At 42.0% G+C, this 20869-nt stretch overlaps 1 protein-coding gene across 4 annotated transcripts in view; it reads right to left on the reverse strand.

Moving 5' to 3' along the window:
- The window catches only part of nfrkb (nuclear factor related to kappaB binding protein), a 111300-nt gene that overhangs the window by 54192 nt on the left and 36239 nt on the right, over nucleotides 1-20869 (reverse strand). For all 4 annotated transcript variants that reach the window (XM_048562385.2, XM_048562386.2, XM_048562387.2 and 1 more), the window contains exons 8-15: nucleotides 17826-17910; nucleotides 14165-14345; nucleotides 12423-12528; nucleotides 11671-11791; nucleotides 6221-6298; nucleotides 3616-3695; nucleotides 1847-1890; nucleotides 1107-1167 (exon numbers count right to left, since the gene is read on the reverse strand). In XM_048562385.2, the coding sequence (XP_048418342.1) occupies nucleotides 1107-1167; nucleotides 1847-1890; nucleotides 3616-3695; nucleotides 6221-6298; nucleotides 11671-11791; nucleotides 12423-12528; nucleotides 14165-14345; nucleotides 17826-17910 (756 nt within the window). The remainder of the gene's footprint in view (nucleotides 1-1106; nucleotides 1168-1846; nucleotides 1891-3615; nucleotides 3696-6220; nucleotides 6299-11670; nucleotides 11792-12422; nucleotides 12529-14164; nucleotides 14346-17825; nucleotides 17911-20869) is intronic.

Genomic DNA, 20869 nt, shown 5'->3' on the forward strand with positions numbered 1-20869 from the left:
ATCTCTGTGATGGAAATAACATAACATTTTCACATATCAATCAATACCCTTAATTAATCTGTCTTACCTATATACTCCTAGCATTAATGTTGAGGCCATCCAGCCTTGCCTTACTATCCTGAAACTCAAAGCTGAGCTCTCTCTGTCTTGGATAACAAGGTGTAGAGCTGGATGAACACAGCAGGCCCAGCAGCAGCAGACCCTTCTGGACTTGAAACGTCAGCTTTCCTGCTCCTCTGATGCTGCTTGGCCTGCTGTGTTCATCCAGCTCTACACCTTGTTATCTCAGATTCTCCAGCAGTGGCAGTTCCTACTATCTCTCTCTGTCCTGGTTCCTTTACTTAAGTTTGATGTGTCCCTATTGTACAAATACTATCTCCCCCTCCTCCTGATGAACTAATTTAAATTCTTGAGGCTGGGGAATCGGAAGCAAAGGGGCACAGTTTCAGGATATGGGGCACACATTTGGGAGGAGGAGAAGTTTCTTTCCACAAAGGGTAGTGAATCTTTGCAATTCTTGACATCAGACATTGGTGGATTTACCAACACTGAATATATTTAAGGCTGGATATGCAGATTTTTGGCTTCTTATGAAATCAAAGGATATGTGGAGTGTACAGGAGAGTGGAGTTGAAGTTGAAAGTTAGCCATGATCATAACGAATGGCAAAGACGGCTCAATGGATTATCCTGTCTACTCCTGGCTGCTTTTTATTTAATGATCTTACGTTGTGTGGCATACCCCAAGCTGACCTAATCCACACAGGGAGTTCCCTTTCTGTAGGAATTGGAATCAAGCAACACTGCTCATTAAATTCTAACTCAAGCTGAGGAACACCATGACGTCAAATCCCATTACTACTCCAGCCAGTTTTCCTATAACTATACCCAATTCTGAGTGTAATACTGCTTCAGCAAACAGATACAGTGAGAATCAGTTGTTTTTGACCAGCTCGCAGCTTCAAGGGAATGGGGAAAAACACATTCCACAATTTAGCTTAGAGCTGGACGCTTTAGAATGTTCTGTGACATTCTGTAACCAGCACTGCGTAAGCGCTGCACAGGTTGGAGAGTATATAAGTATTTCACTTCACTCCAGATTCTCACCTGCTCCTGGAAGACACGCTTTTCATCTCCAGTGCTGGGTCTCACCACATAATCTGTTCTCCTAATATCAAACAAATGTCAGTCACACAGAGAAACCAGCTGGGCTCAATGAAACCAAGTCCAATCATTGACACTAAACGCCAAAATTGCACGCCTCATTGGATAACCACCCAGGGAAGGTACCCCATCACAGTATCATTTTCCATAATCGTGCCCGCTCATCATTACCACAGATTCTCTCCATACCCCATAAATGAAGATGGCCCGTTTCCATCCCCATATTGGGATTTGGCAAGAGATCTTGTATGAAAGGCAACTAATCTGACCAAGAATAAACGGTCTGATGGTTTCTGTAGATACCGCAGGCTATATCTGCCAAATAATCATCTGCTACCCAGGATGTGTTCAAGCAAATTATTCCCGATAGTGTGCAGAAAAGGAAGTAGCTTCAATTGGTAAATAGTTCACATTTCATGCACTTATATCATATTATTTAAAATAGTGACGTTATTTGAAGAAAATGTTTTGAGCATAAACCTCTAATTGACCAGCACTGAATATACCATAATCCCAGCCCCGACAAAGCAGTTATGAATCAATCACAAAAAGAAATATACATGAGCATAATCTCACTCCCCCCCGCCACTTTTATCACTTCCACAGCAGTAATAACATCACAATTTACAGTTCCTTTCTCATTTTCAGATCTTTGAACCTACAATAAATTAAGTGATACTTACACTCTCGGCGTTGGGGGTATGATGTCTGGAAGTTCCTCAGATTCCTGTAGCAGAGAGAAGTAATTTATCACAGTGTGCTTGAATCTAAACCCAAAATTAGCCTTCAGCCAGATTCAGTCCAGTAATGACAGTGTCTGATCCTCTGAGAAGAAAGGCAGGTGCAAATCAAACCAAGTATATAACAGAGCAAATAATTTATTAAAATAAATTGGCCAGAGATGGAGAGTAGAAAGAAAGACTTGCGTTTGAATAATGTGTTTCAAGACCATCAGACATCTCAAAGTAATCCACAGAAGGTCATCACTGTTGCAATTTAAATACAGCAAGTTGCTGCAAACAACAATATGATAATGGACAGATAGTCTGTTTTTGTGTTCTTTTAGTAACAAATCTTACTCATGCTCCTCTTTGAAATGGGACTTTTAGGGTCCACTTGAGAGCATAGATGGAGACTCAATTAATGCATGCCTGAAACAGGGTACAATAGTGTCAACCTTTATTTTTACACTCAAATTTTGGTGTGGAACCTGAACCCACAAGACACAGGAGATAGTAAGAACTGCCGATACTGGAGTCTGAGATAACAAGGTGTCGAGCTAGATGAACACAACCAGCCAGGCAGCATCAGAGGAACGGGAAAGCTGACGTTTTGGTTCTGGACCCTTCTTCAGAAATAGGGGAGGGGAAGGGGACTCTGATATAAAGAGAGAGGAGGGTGGAAGATGGATAAAGGTGCAGATAGGTGGATAGGAGACGGACAAGTCAAGGAGGCTGGGATGGAGCCAGTAAGGGTGAGTGTAGGTTGGGAGTAACGATGGGGTTTGGTCAATCAAGGGAAGACTGACTGTTCAAGGAGGCAGGTATGAGGCTGGTGGGTAGGAGGTCAGGGTGGGGGTTGGTCAGTGACGTGGGAGGAACGGATAGGTGGGAGAAAAGACGGACAGATCAAGGAGGCGGGGACGAGCTGGGCTGGTTTTGGGATGAGGTCGGGGGTGGGGAGATTTTGAAGCTTGTGAAGTCCACATTGAGATCATTGGGCTGCAGGGATCCCAAGCGAAATATGAGGTGCTGTTCCTCCAGCCTTCAGGTGGCATCGTTGTGGCAGTGGATGAGGCCCAGGATGGACATATTGTCCAAGGAGTGGAGGAGGGGGTGGAGCTGAAATGATTCATGACTGAGAGGCACAGTCGTTTGTAATGAACCGAGCATAGATTTTCCACAAAGCGGTCTCCAAGTCTCCGCTTGGCTTCCCCAACACAGGAGGGAGCCCACTGGATTTGGAACTGCTCATACACATTCCTGGAGACCAAGGCACACTCGCTCTAGCAGAGTGTAACACAATGGCGTGCAATAAATGCATCAGACAGATACAGTGGGGTGGCTTGAACAACCAGCTTCCGATTTTATTTACAATCAAAGTAAAATTTTGCGATGCTCCCTGATCTTGTACTTTACGACAATGTGGAACAAAGAACTGAAGATGATGAAATCTGAAACAGAAATCGTTGGAGAAACTCAGCAGGTCTGGTGGCAGCTGTGGAGACAGAACAGAGCTTATGTTTCAAGTCCCGTGACCCTTTGTCATAATGAGTTGAATAGAATTTTCTACTTTTGTGAGGAACTGTGAGATAAACAAAGGTGTGAGTAAATCATAGGGACATAAGATGCTGGTAGAGGAAGTCACTCAATCCATTGCGTTTCTGTGCAGGCAGAGAACGAGCTAGCCAGTATAATCCCACCTTCCAGTTGTTCAATACATGCAGCTGTACCTTGGGAAATATCTGATCCTTGACCTCGAACCACAGCTGACACAACGAGGTCACTTCCTTCTCAGAGTCCCGCCCAGAACCTAGACAAAATTGACCAGGATGTTATGATTAATGAAAGGGTAGGTATTGCAATTTTCCCATTTATTTGCTAGTCAGTCTCTGCAAATATACATTGCAAGTAGCGCAGGACCCAGAGAGCTTTCTGATAGTTGTTGCAACCTCAGTAATTGCAACTATGGCTTGTCTATCTTTGCAAAAGAAAGAATTTCCTGAAAATGGTGTATGATCAATTAACAGAAAAAGATGATATGCCCCCATGAGGTTGAAACACAAAGCATCACAAGTATTACGGCTGGAGTTCCAATTATCACCAGTTAATAAATTGCAACTGCCTTCCTTTAATCTTCCTACCATTGTCACCTTTACCAGCTATTTGAATGATGAAGGATTTCTCTTCATCCTTGATTTCTACACAAGATCTATAGTTTCTGTTATAGGTTACTGGGAATAGTGCTCACCATGCGTACATTCATGCAATCATACAAGTTACAACCAGGTCCTTTCCACTTTTCAAAAAGGTCACACCTAATCTGATTCTGGCCTCAACATAATTCGCCTGGCTGCTTCCAGCCCTTTGACACCCTATTAAGTCTATAATCTATACCTGACTTCAGTTTACCTTCTTTGAATAACCATCCATGCACTGCTCTCAGAGACAAAAATTCTTCTAAAGTAGGAAAGCCTGATGTGCTCTCCTAATTCAAGTCTCTCCTGCAAGGCAAACATCCTTTGAGTGACCAACCTGTTAAGGCCCTTCAGGATCTTGCACATTTCAATAAGATCACCTCTCATTTTTCTAAACCTCAAAGAATATAGCCTCAATCTTTCCTCATAAGACAATGCCCTAATCCAGGAATCAGTCAATGAACCTTCTCTGAACTGCTTCTAATTGAACTATGGCCAGTGGGTTTCCCAATATTTTCAACCTCATTGACCTCAATTCTTGATTGAGTGGTTGTTCATCACAATCGAAGCCCGGCTGACTCCAACTGTGAAGATCAAGGTCTACATCAAAGTACCTAGTGACAACCTCCTCTGACATTAAATCCATTATTAACAACCTGTTCCACACAACAGCTAAGTGCAAAAATTTTAGGAAGTGTTAAGCTTTACGAATTAGCTAACCATTTGAATTGCTTCCTCTTCTACAACAGCTGAACATCAACTGTCCTTTTATTTATTTATCACCTGGTTGGGGACAAAAATTCCATCAGAGGAGAGTGCGAGAGGGACAGCATTCACAAAACGTCTCTCCCTCACAAGAACATTAGGCAATGGGACAACCAGGCCCTCTTAGCCTGCTCAATCATTCTAAAGAATTGCAGGCTATCGTACAAATGTGTCTTCAGCAGCTGAAATTCCCCAGATCTAGGAGCAACCAATTCATCTTCATAAATCCGAGCAACTCAGCAATTACAGCAAAGATGGAGGACACCTGCCTGTTGAGCATCTCCTGGTGCTATCTATTCAACAGACAACACTCAGATCACTCTAATCCCCAGTTCTTTAATAATTTTACATAACCTACTATCCTTAGCATAATATATTTTTTGCCGCAATTACAATACTTTTCCTAATCTAATAACAACCCCTTATGGAAAAGTTCTAACTTTATTCCTCTTACTCTGTATCCCTTTAATGTGGAGATGCGGGTATTGGATTGGAGTAGACTAAGTCAGAAGTCACATGATATCTGATTACAGTCCAACCAGTTTATTGAAAATCACAAGCTTTTGAAGTGCTGACATAGGAGCAGTGCTCTGAAAGCTTGTGATTTTCAATAAGCCTCTTGGACTATAACCTGGTATCGTGTGACTTCTGACTGTATCCCTTTGCTATTGATTCACTATCCTTAAACCTTTCAAGGCCTTTCATGATTTTGAAATTGTGTTGCTTTTTTTTTCTTCTTCACCATTTAGATAAAGCCATAATTCCCTGCATTCTTTAAAACAGTAATCTCTTGGTGGTGGTATCCTTCCAGTGTTTCTTCACTACACCATATGATTCTAAGGTCCTTCCCGTAACTCCACGCTACACTGCAATACACCAAGGCCTTGGGTAATTTCACCCTCTCTTCCTTCGCCTTTATACTCAATGTCTCGTCGAAAATCCAGAATCCCATTTGCGGCTTGTAATTAAAGTTTTTGCTCTGCACCGACGTCATGGGTCCTGTTTGAATTTAGGAATATTTGTCTAGTCATGGTCAAATTGTATTGCTCCCTTTTGTTTCTAATCAAGCAACTACAAAATAATAGATTTAAATGAAACTACTTCTTCAATAATAATTGGCAGGAGATATGATGCAGCTCCCTGATTCCACTGTCTATCAATTGTTGTAACAGACCAAAAGTGTTGGCTGAAAGGAAAACACTTTAGCAGTAAGGTGTGTGTGAAGTGCCTTTGAAAGTGAGAGACTGAGAGATACAATGCACTAGTATTAAAGAACATAGAAAAAGTCACAGTCATTCAGCCCCTCTTGTAACAAAAGTTTTCTTTTGAAAATATCACACTGAACCTAAATTGAAGCGGGGTGTCACTGACTCACCTGTCCACTTCCACTGCTGGCCTCGCTCTGTGCAGTTCACATATGGCTCAAAGTTGGAAGGAAGTGCTGACATTCCACCTGTGTCAAATCGAGCTACATTATCAGATAACAGCTCAGAAGAACTGATACAAAGAAAGGTTAAACTAAACATCAGTGAAAGCCCATAGGTAAATAAATACACAAAGCAAAGGTTGAGGATTAGGAAAGAGGCAAACATTAGATTATGTGGTCAGGGGAGTACAGGACAACAGAGAATATAAAATAGAGAAAAGAATCACAGAATGCCCACAATGTGTTTAGAGGCCATCTGGTCCATTAAATCCATACTGACCCTCTAAACAGCATCCCACCCAGACCCAGCCTGCTATCCCTGTAACGCTGCATTTTCCATGGCTAATTCACTTAGCCTGCACAGCTTTGGATTGCGGGAGGAAACTGCAGCACCTGGCGGAAACCCACACAAACACAGGGAGAACATGCAAACTTTGGACAGACAGCTACCTGAGGCTGGAATCAAGCCTGTGTCCCCGATGCTGTGAGGCAGCAGTGCTCACCACTGAGCCACCGGGTCGTACTTGGTAAGGAATGATTAAGTTAAATTGCCATGGAACATAAAACAAAATAATGAAATAATTTATAGGCCCATGATTAAACAGATGAGAAAGTGGCTAGACTGAATAATGCTCCCAGGTAACCACAGGCAGACGACAAAAATATGAAACAATTAAGTTTCTATCAGAGAAAACAGGAAGACATGACAGTGAATGATGAAATTCATACACTTGAAATAGAACGGGGTTGTAGAAGATCGAGGGAAGAGACAGCAAAGGCATTATTACATATGTTTAAAAATTTGTTTGAACAAGATGGAAGAATGGCGGATAGTTCGTGTGATTCCTCTATTTAAGAACAGGGACAGAACCTGTCCAGCAAATTATCAGTCATCCTAAAATTAATTTCAGAGGTAGGGAAAAAAAATCAGAATCCTTGCCAAAGGAGACAAAAGAAGAACATAGAAAAATAAGAAATATACTAATGAATAACCAGCAAGGGTTTCAAATTGGGAAAATCTTGCTTGAGCAACTTTGCTAAATTTTTTTTCTACGAGGCAACAGAGACAAGATAATAACAATGCAGTGGATGAATTCTGATCGAGAATGTGGAGTCAAGAAAACAGGTAGGAGAATGAACTGACAGTGGTTTCAAGACAGAAAGCACATAGAGTGGCTGACGGGGTTATTCAGTAGCAGAAGGTGAGAAATATTAACATACAAAATAGGAGGACAAACAGGAGGCTGGAAGAACACAGCAGGCCAGGCAGCATCTGGAGGAACGGAGCAGTCAATATTTTGGGTATTACCCTTCCTCAGGACTAGTGGGAGTTTAGGGGGAGATGCAAATAAAGAGAGTTGGGGGAAGCAGGTGTAATGGAATGGTGGTGATAGGTGGACACTGGTAGTAGGTATGAACTGGTTGGTCAATGGGAGGAACGAATCCTCTTTAGCCCCTTGAGCCAGCACTGCCATTCAACAAGATCATGCTGGTATGTTTGAGTTTCAAATTTCACATTCCTATCTATCCCGATAATCCTTCATTCTCTTACCTAACAAGAATCTATCTGCTTCTACTTTAAAATTATTCAATGACCCCAACTTCCACCAAGTTCCGAGTCAGGGACTCCAAAGTCATACAACCCACTAAGGAAGGAAAATTCTCATCTCTGTCCTCAATGAGAAATGTTCTACAATGATCAGCGCTGGAACCACTGATGTTCACAATTTTCATTAACAATTGAACCACAAATATAATTTCTGCATTTGCAGATGGTACCAAATTGCAAGTAGAATAGTCATTATCAGGAGGATGCAAAAGCATAAGTCATACGACCATAAGATATAGAAGCAGAAATTAGACCATTCAGCCCATCGAGTCTGCTCCACCATTCAATCATGGCCGATATGTTTCTCAACCCCATTCTCCTGCTTTCTCCCCGTAACCCTTGATGCCCTTGACAATCAAGAACCGATGGATCTCCATCTTAAATATACTCAATGACCTGGCCTAATAGCCTTCTGTGGCAGTGAATTCCATGGATTCACCACTCTCTGGCTAAAGAAGTTTCTCTTATCTCTGTTCAAGAATGTCTTCCCTTTACTTTAAGGCTATGCCCTCGGGTCCTAGTCTCTCCTACCAATAGAAACATCTCCCCAACATCCATTCTGTCCAGGCCATTTAGTATTCTGTAAGTTTCAATTAGATCCCCCCTTAACCTTCTAAACTCCATCAAGTATAGACCCAGAGTCGACAAACATTCCTCATGTGTTAAACTTTTCATTCCTGGGACTATTCTCGTGAACCCCCTCTGAACTTGCTCCAGGGCAGTACAGCCTTCCTGAAATATAGGGCCCAAAGTGCACACAATACTCCATATGTGGCATGACCAGAGCCTCAGAAGTACATCCCTGCTTTTATTTTCAAATCCTCTCCAAATAAACGCCAAACTTGCATTTGCGTTCTTAACCACTGAGTCAACCTGCAAATTTACCTTGAGAGAATCATGGACTAAAACTCTCAAGTCTGTTTGCACTTCAGATTTCTGCATTTTCTTCCCATTTGGAAAATAGTCCATACCTCTATTCTTCTTACCAAAGTGCATGACCTCACACTTTCCCACGTTGTACTCCACCTGCCACTTCTTTGCCCATTCTCCTAACCTGTCCAATTCCTTCTGCAGCTTCTCCACCTCCTCAATGCTACCTGTCCCTCCACCTATATTTGTATCGGCTGCAAAAATAGTCAGAATGCCCACAGTTCCTTCACCTAGATCATCAATGCATAAAGTGAAAAGCTGTGGCCCCAACACTGACCCTTGCAGAACATGACTTGTCCCCGGCTGCCATCCTGAGAAAGACCCACTCTCTGTTTTCTGCCAGACAGACAATCGTCTATCCATGTTAGCATGTTAGCACCTTGCCTCTAACACCAGTGTCCTGTGTGGTACCTTGTCAAAGGCCTTCTTGGAAGTCCAGGTAGATAACATCTATTAGCTCTCCATGGTCTACCCTGCTCATTACTTCCTCAAACAATTCTATCAGATTTGTCAGGCATGACCTCCCCGTTTACCTTTAGCAGAGGGCAGCAACAATGCTGATTGGCAGTTGGGAGAAAATTTGCATCGGTGCAGTCACCACTACCAAACAGGGGTTTCCAGAGGAAGTGTTGTCAAGGGACAGTTAAACCCCAAACCCTACTTCAGTGTTTCTCTCCCCCGTGACCACCAAAAAAAAATCCAGCATGAAGACCCCATGCAGAAGAGTGAGTATAAAACATTAGGAAGACAACACTAAACCTTCTGCACGGGCAAATAATTGCTAAGAGGACAGATAAATGTGAGTTAGTACTTTTTGCTAAGATGAATACAGAGGTCACCCGCTACAATCAGTAAAAACTGCAGCATGGTTTGGCAAGACAATACAAAACAGGAAATCAAGAACTTTGCTTTATTTTTAGAGGGATGGACTGAAAAGTTGGGATTGTCCTGCTAGAATGAAACTGAATCTTTGCTGGAAAGATGGAGTTTCTTTTCTCCTGGAAAAAGGCGTAGGATGACCTTGCAAAGGTTGTTAAAATTGATAAAGAGGCTAGAGAGAAATTATTTCTTTTTGTGTGGGAAGTCCATCAATCTAAAATAGTTAACAAGAGAACCAAGCAGCAGTTCATAGAAAACTCTTTAGCCAAAAAGTGGAAAGAATATGGAAGAGGTACTACAAGAAGAGGTTGAAGTGCATAGTATAATGGGAAGGTGTATGGGGAAGCTAGATAACCATTTGAGAGAGATGGAGATAGAGGATTAAGATGGTAGATTTAGGTAAAGAAAGATGGGATGAGGTTTGTTTCTGTGCTGGTGTCCTATCTTCATTGGTGTGTCAAAAAAATAGCCAAACAGCATTACTAAAGCCCATCTTTGACTGAAAAGTGCTTTCGGATATTCTGTAAATGGAAGTAATTTAAGAGTAATCAATGTTGGAACTGTTTAAGAAAAACTGCCAATTTTCACACAGCAAGGTCTCACAAACAGCATTACAAGAATAATCAGATTACTTATTTTAGCGATGTTGTTTGGGAGCCAAATCTAGGTAAATATGCTAGGGATAACGCACCTCTTCAAACGGTGGCATGGCACAACTTACACCCACCTGATAGGGTAGGAGAGGCTTTGGCCTAATGCCTCACTGGTAAACAGCTGGTAGAACAGTGCAGAAATTCTTCAGGACTGCACTGGAGGATCAGCCTAGACTTGCCATCTCGAGTTTTGGAGTGGGACTTGAACACAGAACCTTTGGACTTAAAGGGGTGAGAGCTGCCAATGTCACCATGACTAATTAGTTCCTCTCAGTCACCCAAATGCATGCACCCACTTACTTTGGGGAGGCAACAACCTAATGGCATTGTGCCTGGACTGTTAATCCAGAAACCCAGATAATGTTCAGGGGACACAGGTTCGAATCCTACCATGGCAGACAGTAGAATTTGAATTCAAAAGAAGTTTGGAATTAAGAGTCTAATGATGACTATTATCCATTGTCAATTGTCAGAAAAAGCCCTCTGGTTTATTAGTATCCTTTTAGGGAAGGAAACATCCATCCTTCCCTGGCTTGGCCTACATGTGACTCCAGACAACAATGTGATTAACTCTCAACTACTATCTAGGCAATTAGGGATGGGCAATCATGCTGGCCTGGCTAGCTACACCTTCATCCCATGAAAGAATAAGAAAAATACTCCAATGCTGATTTGGATTTTCTCAGAGTCTGCGTGCTCCCAGTACAAAGAGCCAAGCTCACTCAGTAAACGTGGATACATAAACAGCCACACAGACAGTGCCCATGGTCAAAGGAAATGGTAACATGTAAATTACAGAAAATGTTCAGACTAAGTATGAGTAGCTGGAGTTGGCCAAATGCAAAGTGAAGAAACAAAGGAAGGAACAACAATTTAAAAAAAAATCAAACTAGCTGAAACACTACACAAATGGGGTGATATTTTAGCTCAAACTATGGAACCTCCTGATTGGAACTTGTCAGTAGGCAACCTACAAGAAGGTCAAAATGAAGAGCTTAGATTAACTCCTGCCAGAGATTCCAACCACCTCAACCTGATCTGTGTAATTGGGAACTGCAAAAGAAAGGGCAAAAGAAGGCCAAAGATGTGCAGATTAGATGGATTAGCCATGGAAAATGCAAAGTTGCAGGGATAGGATTGGGGGGTTGCTCTTTGGAGGGTCAGTGTGATTCAATGGCCAAATGGCCTACTTCCACTTTGTGGGGATTCTATGAAATCTTACCCACTCTAATTAGTGAAAGAAAGTGAGCACTATTATTTTTCAGATGTGGTTTAATCATATATATTACAGTCGCTCTCTATATATGAGAAACCAGACTTACACTCACCTTCGCCAGAAAGGAAGCGGAGAGCAGAATGAACCAGTTCTGACCAGTTGGAAGCATCTGAGAACCAAGAGTTTACAGTACTGGGGGCTGAGATCTGCCACTCGAGCACTTTCTCCTCAATCTGTAAAAACAGACTGCAAGGTGAGAATGTATTGGAGACAATCCTGTGCACTGGTCTCTACCTCTTCTGTCTCATCATAATAACATATACTATATACAAATATAGACATAAAATACCAACAATCGACAAAAACAATGGATAATAAGGTACAAAGAGGTGGGGGGGGTCATGGTGGTTGGGGGAAGACAGTGAAAGTGAATGGAATTGAGTGGGGAACAACAAAGGGAACCAAGTGAAAGAACAGGACAGGGAAATGGGTATGGATGAGGGAGTGAAAATAGAGGATCGGGTGGGGTAAAGGGAGGATGACTGAGAGAAGGGAGGAAGGAGAGCCCTAGGTGGATGGGTAACAGTAGGAAAAGGAAATGTATATCCCTATGTTTCTGATATCATTGGAAAACTTCTGTCCATTGACTCCGTATCCTTAATATAATAATGATGACCAAAAATAGGAACATGAAGAGAAGTGCAGTAATCTGCAGGCTATATGGAAATGTAATAGCTCTTTTCTTTTGTGACAGACAGTTCTTCCTTGCTGAGGATACATCATGAAAGGAAATGCACACTACTGCAGACAGCATTGGAAATCAGATGCTGCTGTTACCGTTAATGTCAATATTGTGCCACTTACCCCAGACAAACTTGCCTCTCCCTCTGCCAGTAAAATCTCCTGCAGCAAACCAAAGAAACTGCCTGTGATCCCAGGAACTGCTGTCAGCTTTGTCGCATCTGAAGTCCTGAACAAAATACACAAAGCATTCAAGTTCAAGGGCAACCACGTAAACAGTTTAACAACAGCTTCATCTACTCATTTTCACCAAGCCTACTTTGATTTTGAGAGAGGATGGAACCTGTATGTTATCAATATCATACTCAATTTTTCAATCTTAGGCCTTCCCATTAGTACACTGTCTTCCACAGCCTCTCCATCGTTCTCTAGCTGCCCCTCACATCACAGAATCACTACAACGTGGAAAAAGGCCATTTGGCCCATGGATTTGCCTCCAAAGACCGTCCCACCTAGAATCAACTCCTCACCCTATCCTTAACTTTGCATTAACCATGGCTAATCCTTCTAACCAACACACACCTGGACAAGTTAGCATGGTTGATCCATCTAAACTGCATATCTTTGGACTGAAGGAAGAAACTGGTGCACCCAGAGGAAACTCTCACAGACACAGGAAGAATGTGCAAACTCTACACAGACGGTCGCCCAAGGCTGGGATCGAATCTGGGTTCCTGGCACTGAGGTGGCAGTGCTAGTCACTGTGCCATGGTGCCACCCAACACAGTCTCATTTCTATCAGAAGATGGTCAGATTATCTCCAGGACTGAATTCTCTCAGCTCCATTGCATTCCAACTCACTCAAAGAATGATCTCCCTTGACTCAAATCTCACTTGTTCACTTGCATTGACTTCATTTCCTTAAATATATGTTCTATTGGGTCTTTATAAGCCCTCCCACCTGTGTAACGTTCTACTATTTTTAATTCCTCCTTGAACACACATTTCCATTGATTCTTAACGTCTGGAACTCCCTTTTAAAATTGGTCCCCCTGTCCTTGTTGACAGCATAATCTGGAGTCATCTACTGACCTCTTCATTCCTGCCCCACTCTCTGCCATTCTTAATCCAATTGTCAATGGCAGTGTCTCTTGTTGTCTGTGGTAGTATTTCTCTGGTTCCCATGTCCACATCTAGTTCAGGAATTCTACAAAGCTTTCTTCATTTATTCTTGTATGAAACCTCCGACTCCGAGGTCTATAATGTTGTGGTACTCCCACGGTGCTATTAGGAAGGGACTTCTGGGATTTCCACTGAATGAAAAAGTGAAGGAATGGTGACATTTGAAATGGTGAAATATGTTCAAATCCAGATGGAGTTTGACTCTGAGGAGGACCTTGGAGGTGACGGTGTTCCAGTGCACTTAGTCCCCTTGTCCTTTGGGAGGGCGGATGAGAGTTTGGGAGATGCCATTGAGGAATTCTGCCCAGGCTTTCAAGCTCCTTGATGTGTGGCCAATTGCCAGTAGCACAGGAAAGACAATGGGCCTTTCAAATACCAGAGAACAGTAATAGTCCCAGACATCATCCTGATGTTGAAAAACAATTCCCCCTACACTACCTGCAGCAGACAGATCCAAAATGAGCAGCCACACAACTGATCAATTTTGTTTGGGAAATCTAACCATAGAGTGGGTAGAACACTCTTGATGCTGAGATTGAGTCTGTGCTCAGTTAAGGGGGGAATGCACTCATCTCAATAAATCCGTCAGCATTCATTCATGTGCGTCAGATTCTAAGTTCCATCACACTCACCAAGGGTCTGAATATCTCATAAATTACTTACTGTTACAATAAGTTACTTACTGTTCAGGAGCAGAGACCGGTCTGGTGACAGTCTGCTGTTCAGGAGCTGTTGCAGTACCTCCCTCAGCTCCTGACGACTCAGCCAAATCCTCTAGTTCCGTTTTTATCACTTTGAGTTTCTTTTTCTTCCTCTCCTCTTTATCTTTCACTCGTTTCTTTGGGAATGTAAGATCTAATAAGGCTTTTTGGGATAGAGAACAAAACATTAATTCCACAATTGCACACCACCTTGCAGGGTTCAGGGCCTGTTCCCAGGGGGGTAAATGTGAGAGAACATTCCAGATAAACACTGCTTTCAGGTTCAGCCATTTTACTTCATTTCGACAGTTTTTTCAAGGATTGGCCTTTCCTCTCTCTCACTTGCATGCTTTTCCTTTGCAATGTTATGCAAAAACATCTAAACTCTGCTGATATATAGCTCTCATTCTCAATGGTTTCACCTGCTCCTTCCACAATGGGAGGCATTACTAACTGTCTGAGAGCTACAGTTTTTCCAGGTAAATACAGGAAGATACAAACTCTGTGCCCTTTTGGCTGGCCCATTCCCCTTTTCCAATGATCACTATTAAATCAGACTTTTAGTTACTTCAGAGTCCTGTTATCCGTGAGCTGAGGTACGTACACTCCTTCACAAGACAAAAACACTCATTTCCAAATTAGACCCAATCTTCATTTATAGGTCTGTACCCACAGCTCAGTCCATTAACCACTAAAACCATCATTCATTCTCATGTTAGATAACACAATGTGAAGCTGGATGAACACAGCAGGCCAAGCAGCTGGTCTCAGAAGAAGGGTCTCAACCTGAAACGTCAAACTTTCCTGGTCCTCTGATGCTGCTTGGCCTGCTGTGTTCATCCAGCTTCAAACCATGTTATCTCAGATTCTCCAGCATCAGCTGTTCCTACTATCTTTGTAACATTCATTCTAATGTTCTCCTGGTTGCCTTCCCATTCTCCACCCTCCATGAATTTGAGCTCAGCAAAGCTCTGCTCGTACCTTGCCCATTGCAACGTCCCACGTACACACACAAATGGCTTGTTCTTACTGATCTGCACAGTTATAGATTCATTGAGTCACAAAGCACAGAAACAGACCCTTCAGTCCAATTCAACCACACTGACCAGAAATCCCAGTCTGACCTAGTCCCATTTGCCAGCATTTCGCCCATGCCCTTCTAAATCCTTCCAGTTCATACCCATGTTTTAAATATATTTGTACCTGACTCCACCAGTTCCTTTGGCAACTCATTCCATTCACATACGATCTGTGTGAAAAAGTTACCCCTTAGATCCTTTTCTAAATCTTTCCCTTCTCACCTTAAACCCATACCCTCTAGTTTTGGGCATCCCCCACCCTGGGAAAATGACCTTGGCTATTTACCCTTCCTTTAAACCCTAACGTGCATGCCATTGGGTAGTATAGCCTTTGCAGCCTTTAATCTACTGGATTTCCCAACACTTTATCAGGCTGTCACGATTATTTCAAGCTCATCTTCGTTTTCCTACTATTCTTCAAATGTTTTGTGTCTGCTATTGTGAAGGCACATACAAAATAACCTCTGTCTCTATAAAGTCAGGTCCCTCGTGATTTTATAAACCTCAGCATGGTCACCCCTCAGCCTCCGACACGCATGGGAAAGAAACCCCAGCCTCTCTCTATGACTCAAACCCTTCAGTACCAGCAGTTCTCCTATTCCCCTTTAGTAATAATTAATTTTCAATCATTTCACACCCCTACAAGTATCTCTGCAACAATCCAAGGCTTCAGAATCTCTCTTCCTCTGACTCGATCCTCCTCCATATCCTTGCTTTTCTCTGGCAGTAGATCAATAGCTCCCTTTGGCTTGGACTCTGGAATTCCCTGCCCAAAGCCCTCTGCCCTGAGGGACAGTAGGAACTGCAGATGCTGGAGAATCTGAGATAACAAGGTGTAGAGCTGGATGAACACAGCAGGCCAAGCAGCATCCTAGGAGCAGAAAGGTGATGTTTCGGGCCTAGGGCCTTTCCTGCTCCTATGATGCTGCTTGGCCTGCTGTGTTCATCCAGCCCTCTGCCTTGATATCCTTTTTCGTTCTGGACTGCCATGAGTCTCATCTTAACTCCATTTCTCAGTTCCCTGTCTTACTCTGTCTTCAATATATTTAACAATCCAGTCTTCAGTGCTCTCTGGAATAGATTATTCCAGAAATTAATAATTCTTAGACATAAAGAAATTCCTCATTTCTGTCTTCAGTAGGAGAGTTCAATATTTTGAAACTGCATCCCCTAGTTCCAGATACTCTTAGCGGAGGCATCCTGACAGTCTGACCTGTTTGTTACAACCTCAAAGAAGTTAATTTGTCAACATGACTTCCCTTTCACAACAGCTTATTGACTCTTCCAGATTCATGATTTTCTAAACATCTACCTACCACCTCATTGAAAACAGACTGCAGCATTTTCCCAACGACACATGTAACGCTAAATTGCTTCTCAACTCCTGTTTTCCACCGATCTCCTTTCTTCAATCTTGGAGCTATATTTGTATTTTTCCAAAAACTGGGATCTTGCCAGAACCTTAATTTTAAAAGGTTATAAACAATGCATTTACAACTTCAGCAGCTACTTCCTTTAAAACCCTAAGGTGCAAGCGATGGTAGTACAGCCTTTGCGGCCTTTAATCTATTGGCTTTCCCAACACTTTACTAAATTATCATGGTTATTTCAAGTTCGCCTTTGCTTTCCTACTATTCTTCGAATGCTTTGTGTCTACCATTGTAAAGACACATACAAAATAGACTCCGTCTCTGTAAAGCATCGAGCTTTTCTATTTAAAAACTGTTGCTGAATGTAGACAGTGTTGATGTCAGGCACTCCTCAATCAAGATTTCATTTCTCAACACCACCACACAATCACCCTGTTGTTTCTGGTTTACTGACCAAGCTTTGAAGTGCACCATTGGTAATATATTTCATGAACTAACACACAGATCAAAACATAAATACAGAACAAGCCAAGCAGCTTTCTGCTGACATATCAAACATAGAAATGTCTAAATATCCAACATAATTTTCCCAACTGAAATCAGCCAGAGATCTCTAGCCCCACAGAGATAACCCTACCTTGCTCCTAACACCCTAAAAAGGAAGCCCTACCTAGACGTTCTTGTTCTGGGACCCTATCATTTCCACTGATACAGACATTGGCATCCAGTCCACCTCTCCTCCACATGACATTGGCATCAGCACCACTATCCCTCTAAGATACTGGCATCTGGAAACCATCTAAATGCTGGGCACACCCACGCCAGGTAGGAAGGCGATGCAATCCTGAAAAGTAGAGTTCAAATTCAACCATGGTAATCTGAGATTTGAGTTTAATTTTAACAGAAAAAAATGCTGAAAGATCTAGCAGCAGCAAAAATGACCACAAAGCTGCCAGACTGTCAAAAGATTTAACAGGTTCACAAATGCCTGAGAGGGAAGTAAACCTGCCATCCTGATTTTTCTGACCTATACAGTAATTCTTTACTGCAAGGCCTAATGAGACCCTCAGCTGTATGAAATAAAAGATAGTCCAAACACAACTCCGAGGTTACTGGGGCTGGGGATGACAGACTAGATCTGCCATAATTTCCATAACGCAAGGATGAATAAATCGGGAGCCAAGCTTCACTCACCTGCCAGTGAGCCCCTTCGGCCAGCATTCATGCGAGTGACGATATCATTGAAAGTTAAGTCACCGGTTGCAAGATCTGGATGGTCCTGTGAATGAATCAATGTGAGAGAAATAATCCAGACAATGGGAGGGAAAGGGAGGTGGTAAAAGGGTTGACAAAGGGAGATGATGAGTATGATGCAGGGCATAATTACATTCCATTGCAGTGGGGCTCTCAACACTTATTAAAGACAGTTCACCCTGACCATTTCCCACCAATATAACAGCAAAACACAAGAAATTGTCTGACCTAGAAAAACAATTTGCCCAAGTTCCACTATTTCTTTGACACCATCAATGTACTGGAGATGATGCTCCATCACAAATTGCAAGGGATGTTTTCTAATGTTCCTGGTTAGGTTGGTGGCAGTTGGTCGTTTATCTTTGTATTCTCGCCACTAAAACAACGTAAATGGGGACACAGCAAAAAATGAATTAATGACAAACAAAGGACTGCAGATGCTGAAGATCTGAAACAAAAATAGAAATTGCTGGAGAAAACTCAGCAGGTCTAGTAGCATCTGTGGAGAGCATGCAGAGTTAACGTTTCAAGCCCAATGACCTTCCTTCAAATGTTTTGAAATGTTCAAAAATTCAATGAAGGGTCACTGGACTCAAAATGTTAATTCTGCATTCTTTCCACAGATGCTGCCAGACCTGCAGAATTTCTCCAGCAATTTCAGTTTCCTGTACGACAAATGAATGCTAGTTCCTTCAGGGCATCGCACAAGCAGTACTCTAACATTTTCAGGGCTGTGTGACTACAAATAATTTTCAGAGAAGCCAATGAGGGATACATTTTGACATAGCTTTTGTGATGAACTCTGAAGTCTGGAAGTAGTTTTCATTTTTGAGACATGCCCCAGCCAAAATGAATGTAAGATCATTTTCGAATGGGGTAAGTATGGTTGGATTTCTGCCTGTGAGGTCACTTCTGAGAAGTCTCTAATGTATTAAGGTTGCTACAGAAATGACAGAAGGAAAGCTAGGTAACTGTTGTGCTACATATGTCCCTTGTATTTAGAAGGAGCAAGCACAGCTCTCTACAATAAAGTTCAGTTTTTCTGTTTGACAGAAGAAACATCAGACATGAGTTACTGGTGAAGCAATGTGTGAGCATATGAAAAGGACTGAAACGTAAAGCTGTGTGTGTAGCTCAAGCAAGTAAAGGCAAGCTGATGTTTGGACTAGAGAAGACCACAACATGAACACAAGGTTGAAAAGGAAAGCTACACCATCAGGCCTGTCATGATCCAGGGGACATAGTCCAATGACATGCAATCTTTCAGTGTTCATCGCATCAATGGAACTTGGATGGAACAGAATTGTTGGTGGAATTAAGATGAAAGCCAAATCTAGTGAATAAGAAAAGTGAGACATCCTACAGATAAAAGACCTTGGGGTGATAGATGATGCTTTGTGTGAACTGTCTTTGCTCTATCAGTGAAAATGAATTATATCATTTGCATTTAAACACTATTTGTCAGCTAATGCATGTTTAGCTTTACAGTAATATTATGTTTGACTCTTCAGAAAATTTTGTTTCAGAACTCCTTTCTTCTTTTGGTTTCTACAAGGATCTGAACACTTTGTTTTAATTTTGATGTGAAGCAGACTGAAATACTCCTTTCAATTCTGGGCACTAAATATCAGCAACGAAGACTGCCTTTGGGGAGAGCACAGCATAAGTTTACCACAATGACAGAAAGACTCCAAGTGTTAAATCAAAAAGTGAACTAACACAAAGTAGTTTTGCATTTACTGAAATAATGATGGTTGAGGAATGATGTAACAAAATCTTCCAAGACAGCAATGGAAACAGATAGAGATAAATTATTTCTCCTGATTAGACTAGGAAACAAAGTCTAAAAAAGAACGAAATGGTGATAGAAATGTGGAACCCTTTTGCAAATGGAAGTTAAATATTCTACGAAGGTGCCTATTCCAATCAAACAGTTTCTCTCTCCACAAATGCTGCCGGACATGCTGAGTATTTTCATCACTTCTTGCTTTTGTTGCAATTAAAATCAACAGACTTAGACCAGCCCAAGTTAGTAAGGGATAAGCAAGATGAATGCATGGAGTTAGGTCACAGATGTGCCATCATCCAAACAAATGGTGGCCAACATGCTGAAGGGGGCAGAGGTTTTTCTATTACAACATTGGTTAGGGCTTCTCAGTGTATACCTTTAATTAAGTAACATAGGGAGTAATAGAGTAGCGTTCTTAATGCAAATGTAGACTTTCAAAGATGCATCACAATTGATTGGTGATCAAAATTAGTGACAACATGAATATAAATTTTGCTAAGGGAGAAAAAAAAGACAGTAATAAGGAATGATTTCTTTCCAGCCGTAAACAGCAATATTGTTCAGAGATCATTGTTCAGACCACAGCTTTTTTTTTGCTGCCTTATTCAAAATTACCTGGACTTGGGAGCACAAAGTCGAACTTCAAAGTCTGCACAGCATCTAATATAGCAATATGGGAAATGCGGCAGTGAGCAGTCCTGACCTGCGCCATGTTACACATCCATGACAAAAGAGGTGAGGATGAGGGAAAGCAGTGCCCCACAGCTCTCACTTATAATTCAATGTGGTTGTGCTATCCAGTCGCTACACCCCAAGATCAGGACTTGGCAACTGCGCAAAATTAAGTGAGAATCCATTATCTTTCACTGATCTTGTGTCTGACATCACTCTTTCTGACATACATGAAGACAGGGAGCAGAGGTTAGTAGGACAACATACCAGATGGTGGACACCAGCAAGGCATGTGACATACCCAGATCACAGTCATGACACTTAAGGCAGAGTGGAAGACACCTGTGAGAAGTCTCAGAGCTCACGAATGTAAACCCTATAGTTGGAAGAAATATGGCAACCAATACAGGTTCAGCAAACAGCAACACAACAATGATCATGCAATCATTTTTTTTATGTTGATAATGGGATGAATATTGTTCGGGACGCAAGGAATAAATCTCATACCCTTTTCTTAAGTGCT

This window comes from Stegostoma tigrinum, chromosome 32 (genome assembly GCF_030684315.1).
Source record: "Stegostoma tigrinum isolate sSteTig4 chromosome 32, sSteTig4.hap1, whole genome shotgun sequence".
Classification (NCBI taxonomy): domain Eukaryota; kingdom Metazoa; phylum Chordata; class Chondrichthyes; order Orectolobiformes; family Stegostomatidae; genus Stegostoma; species Stegostoma tigrinum.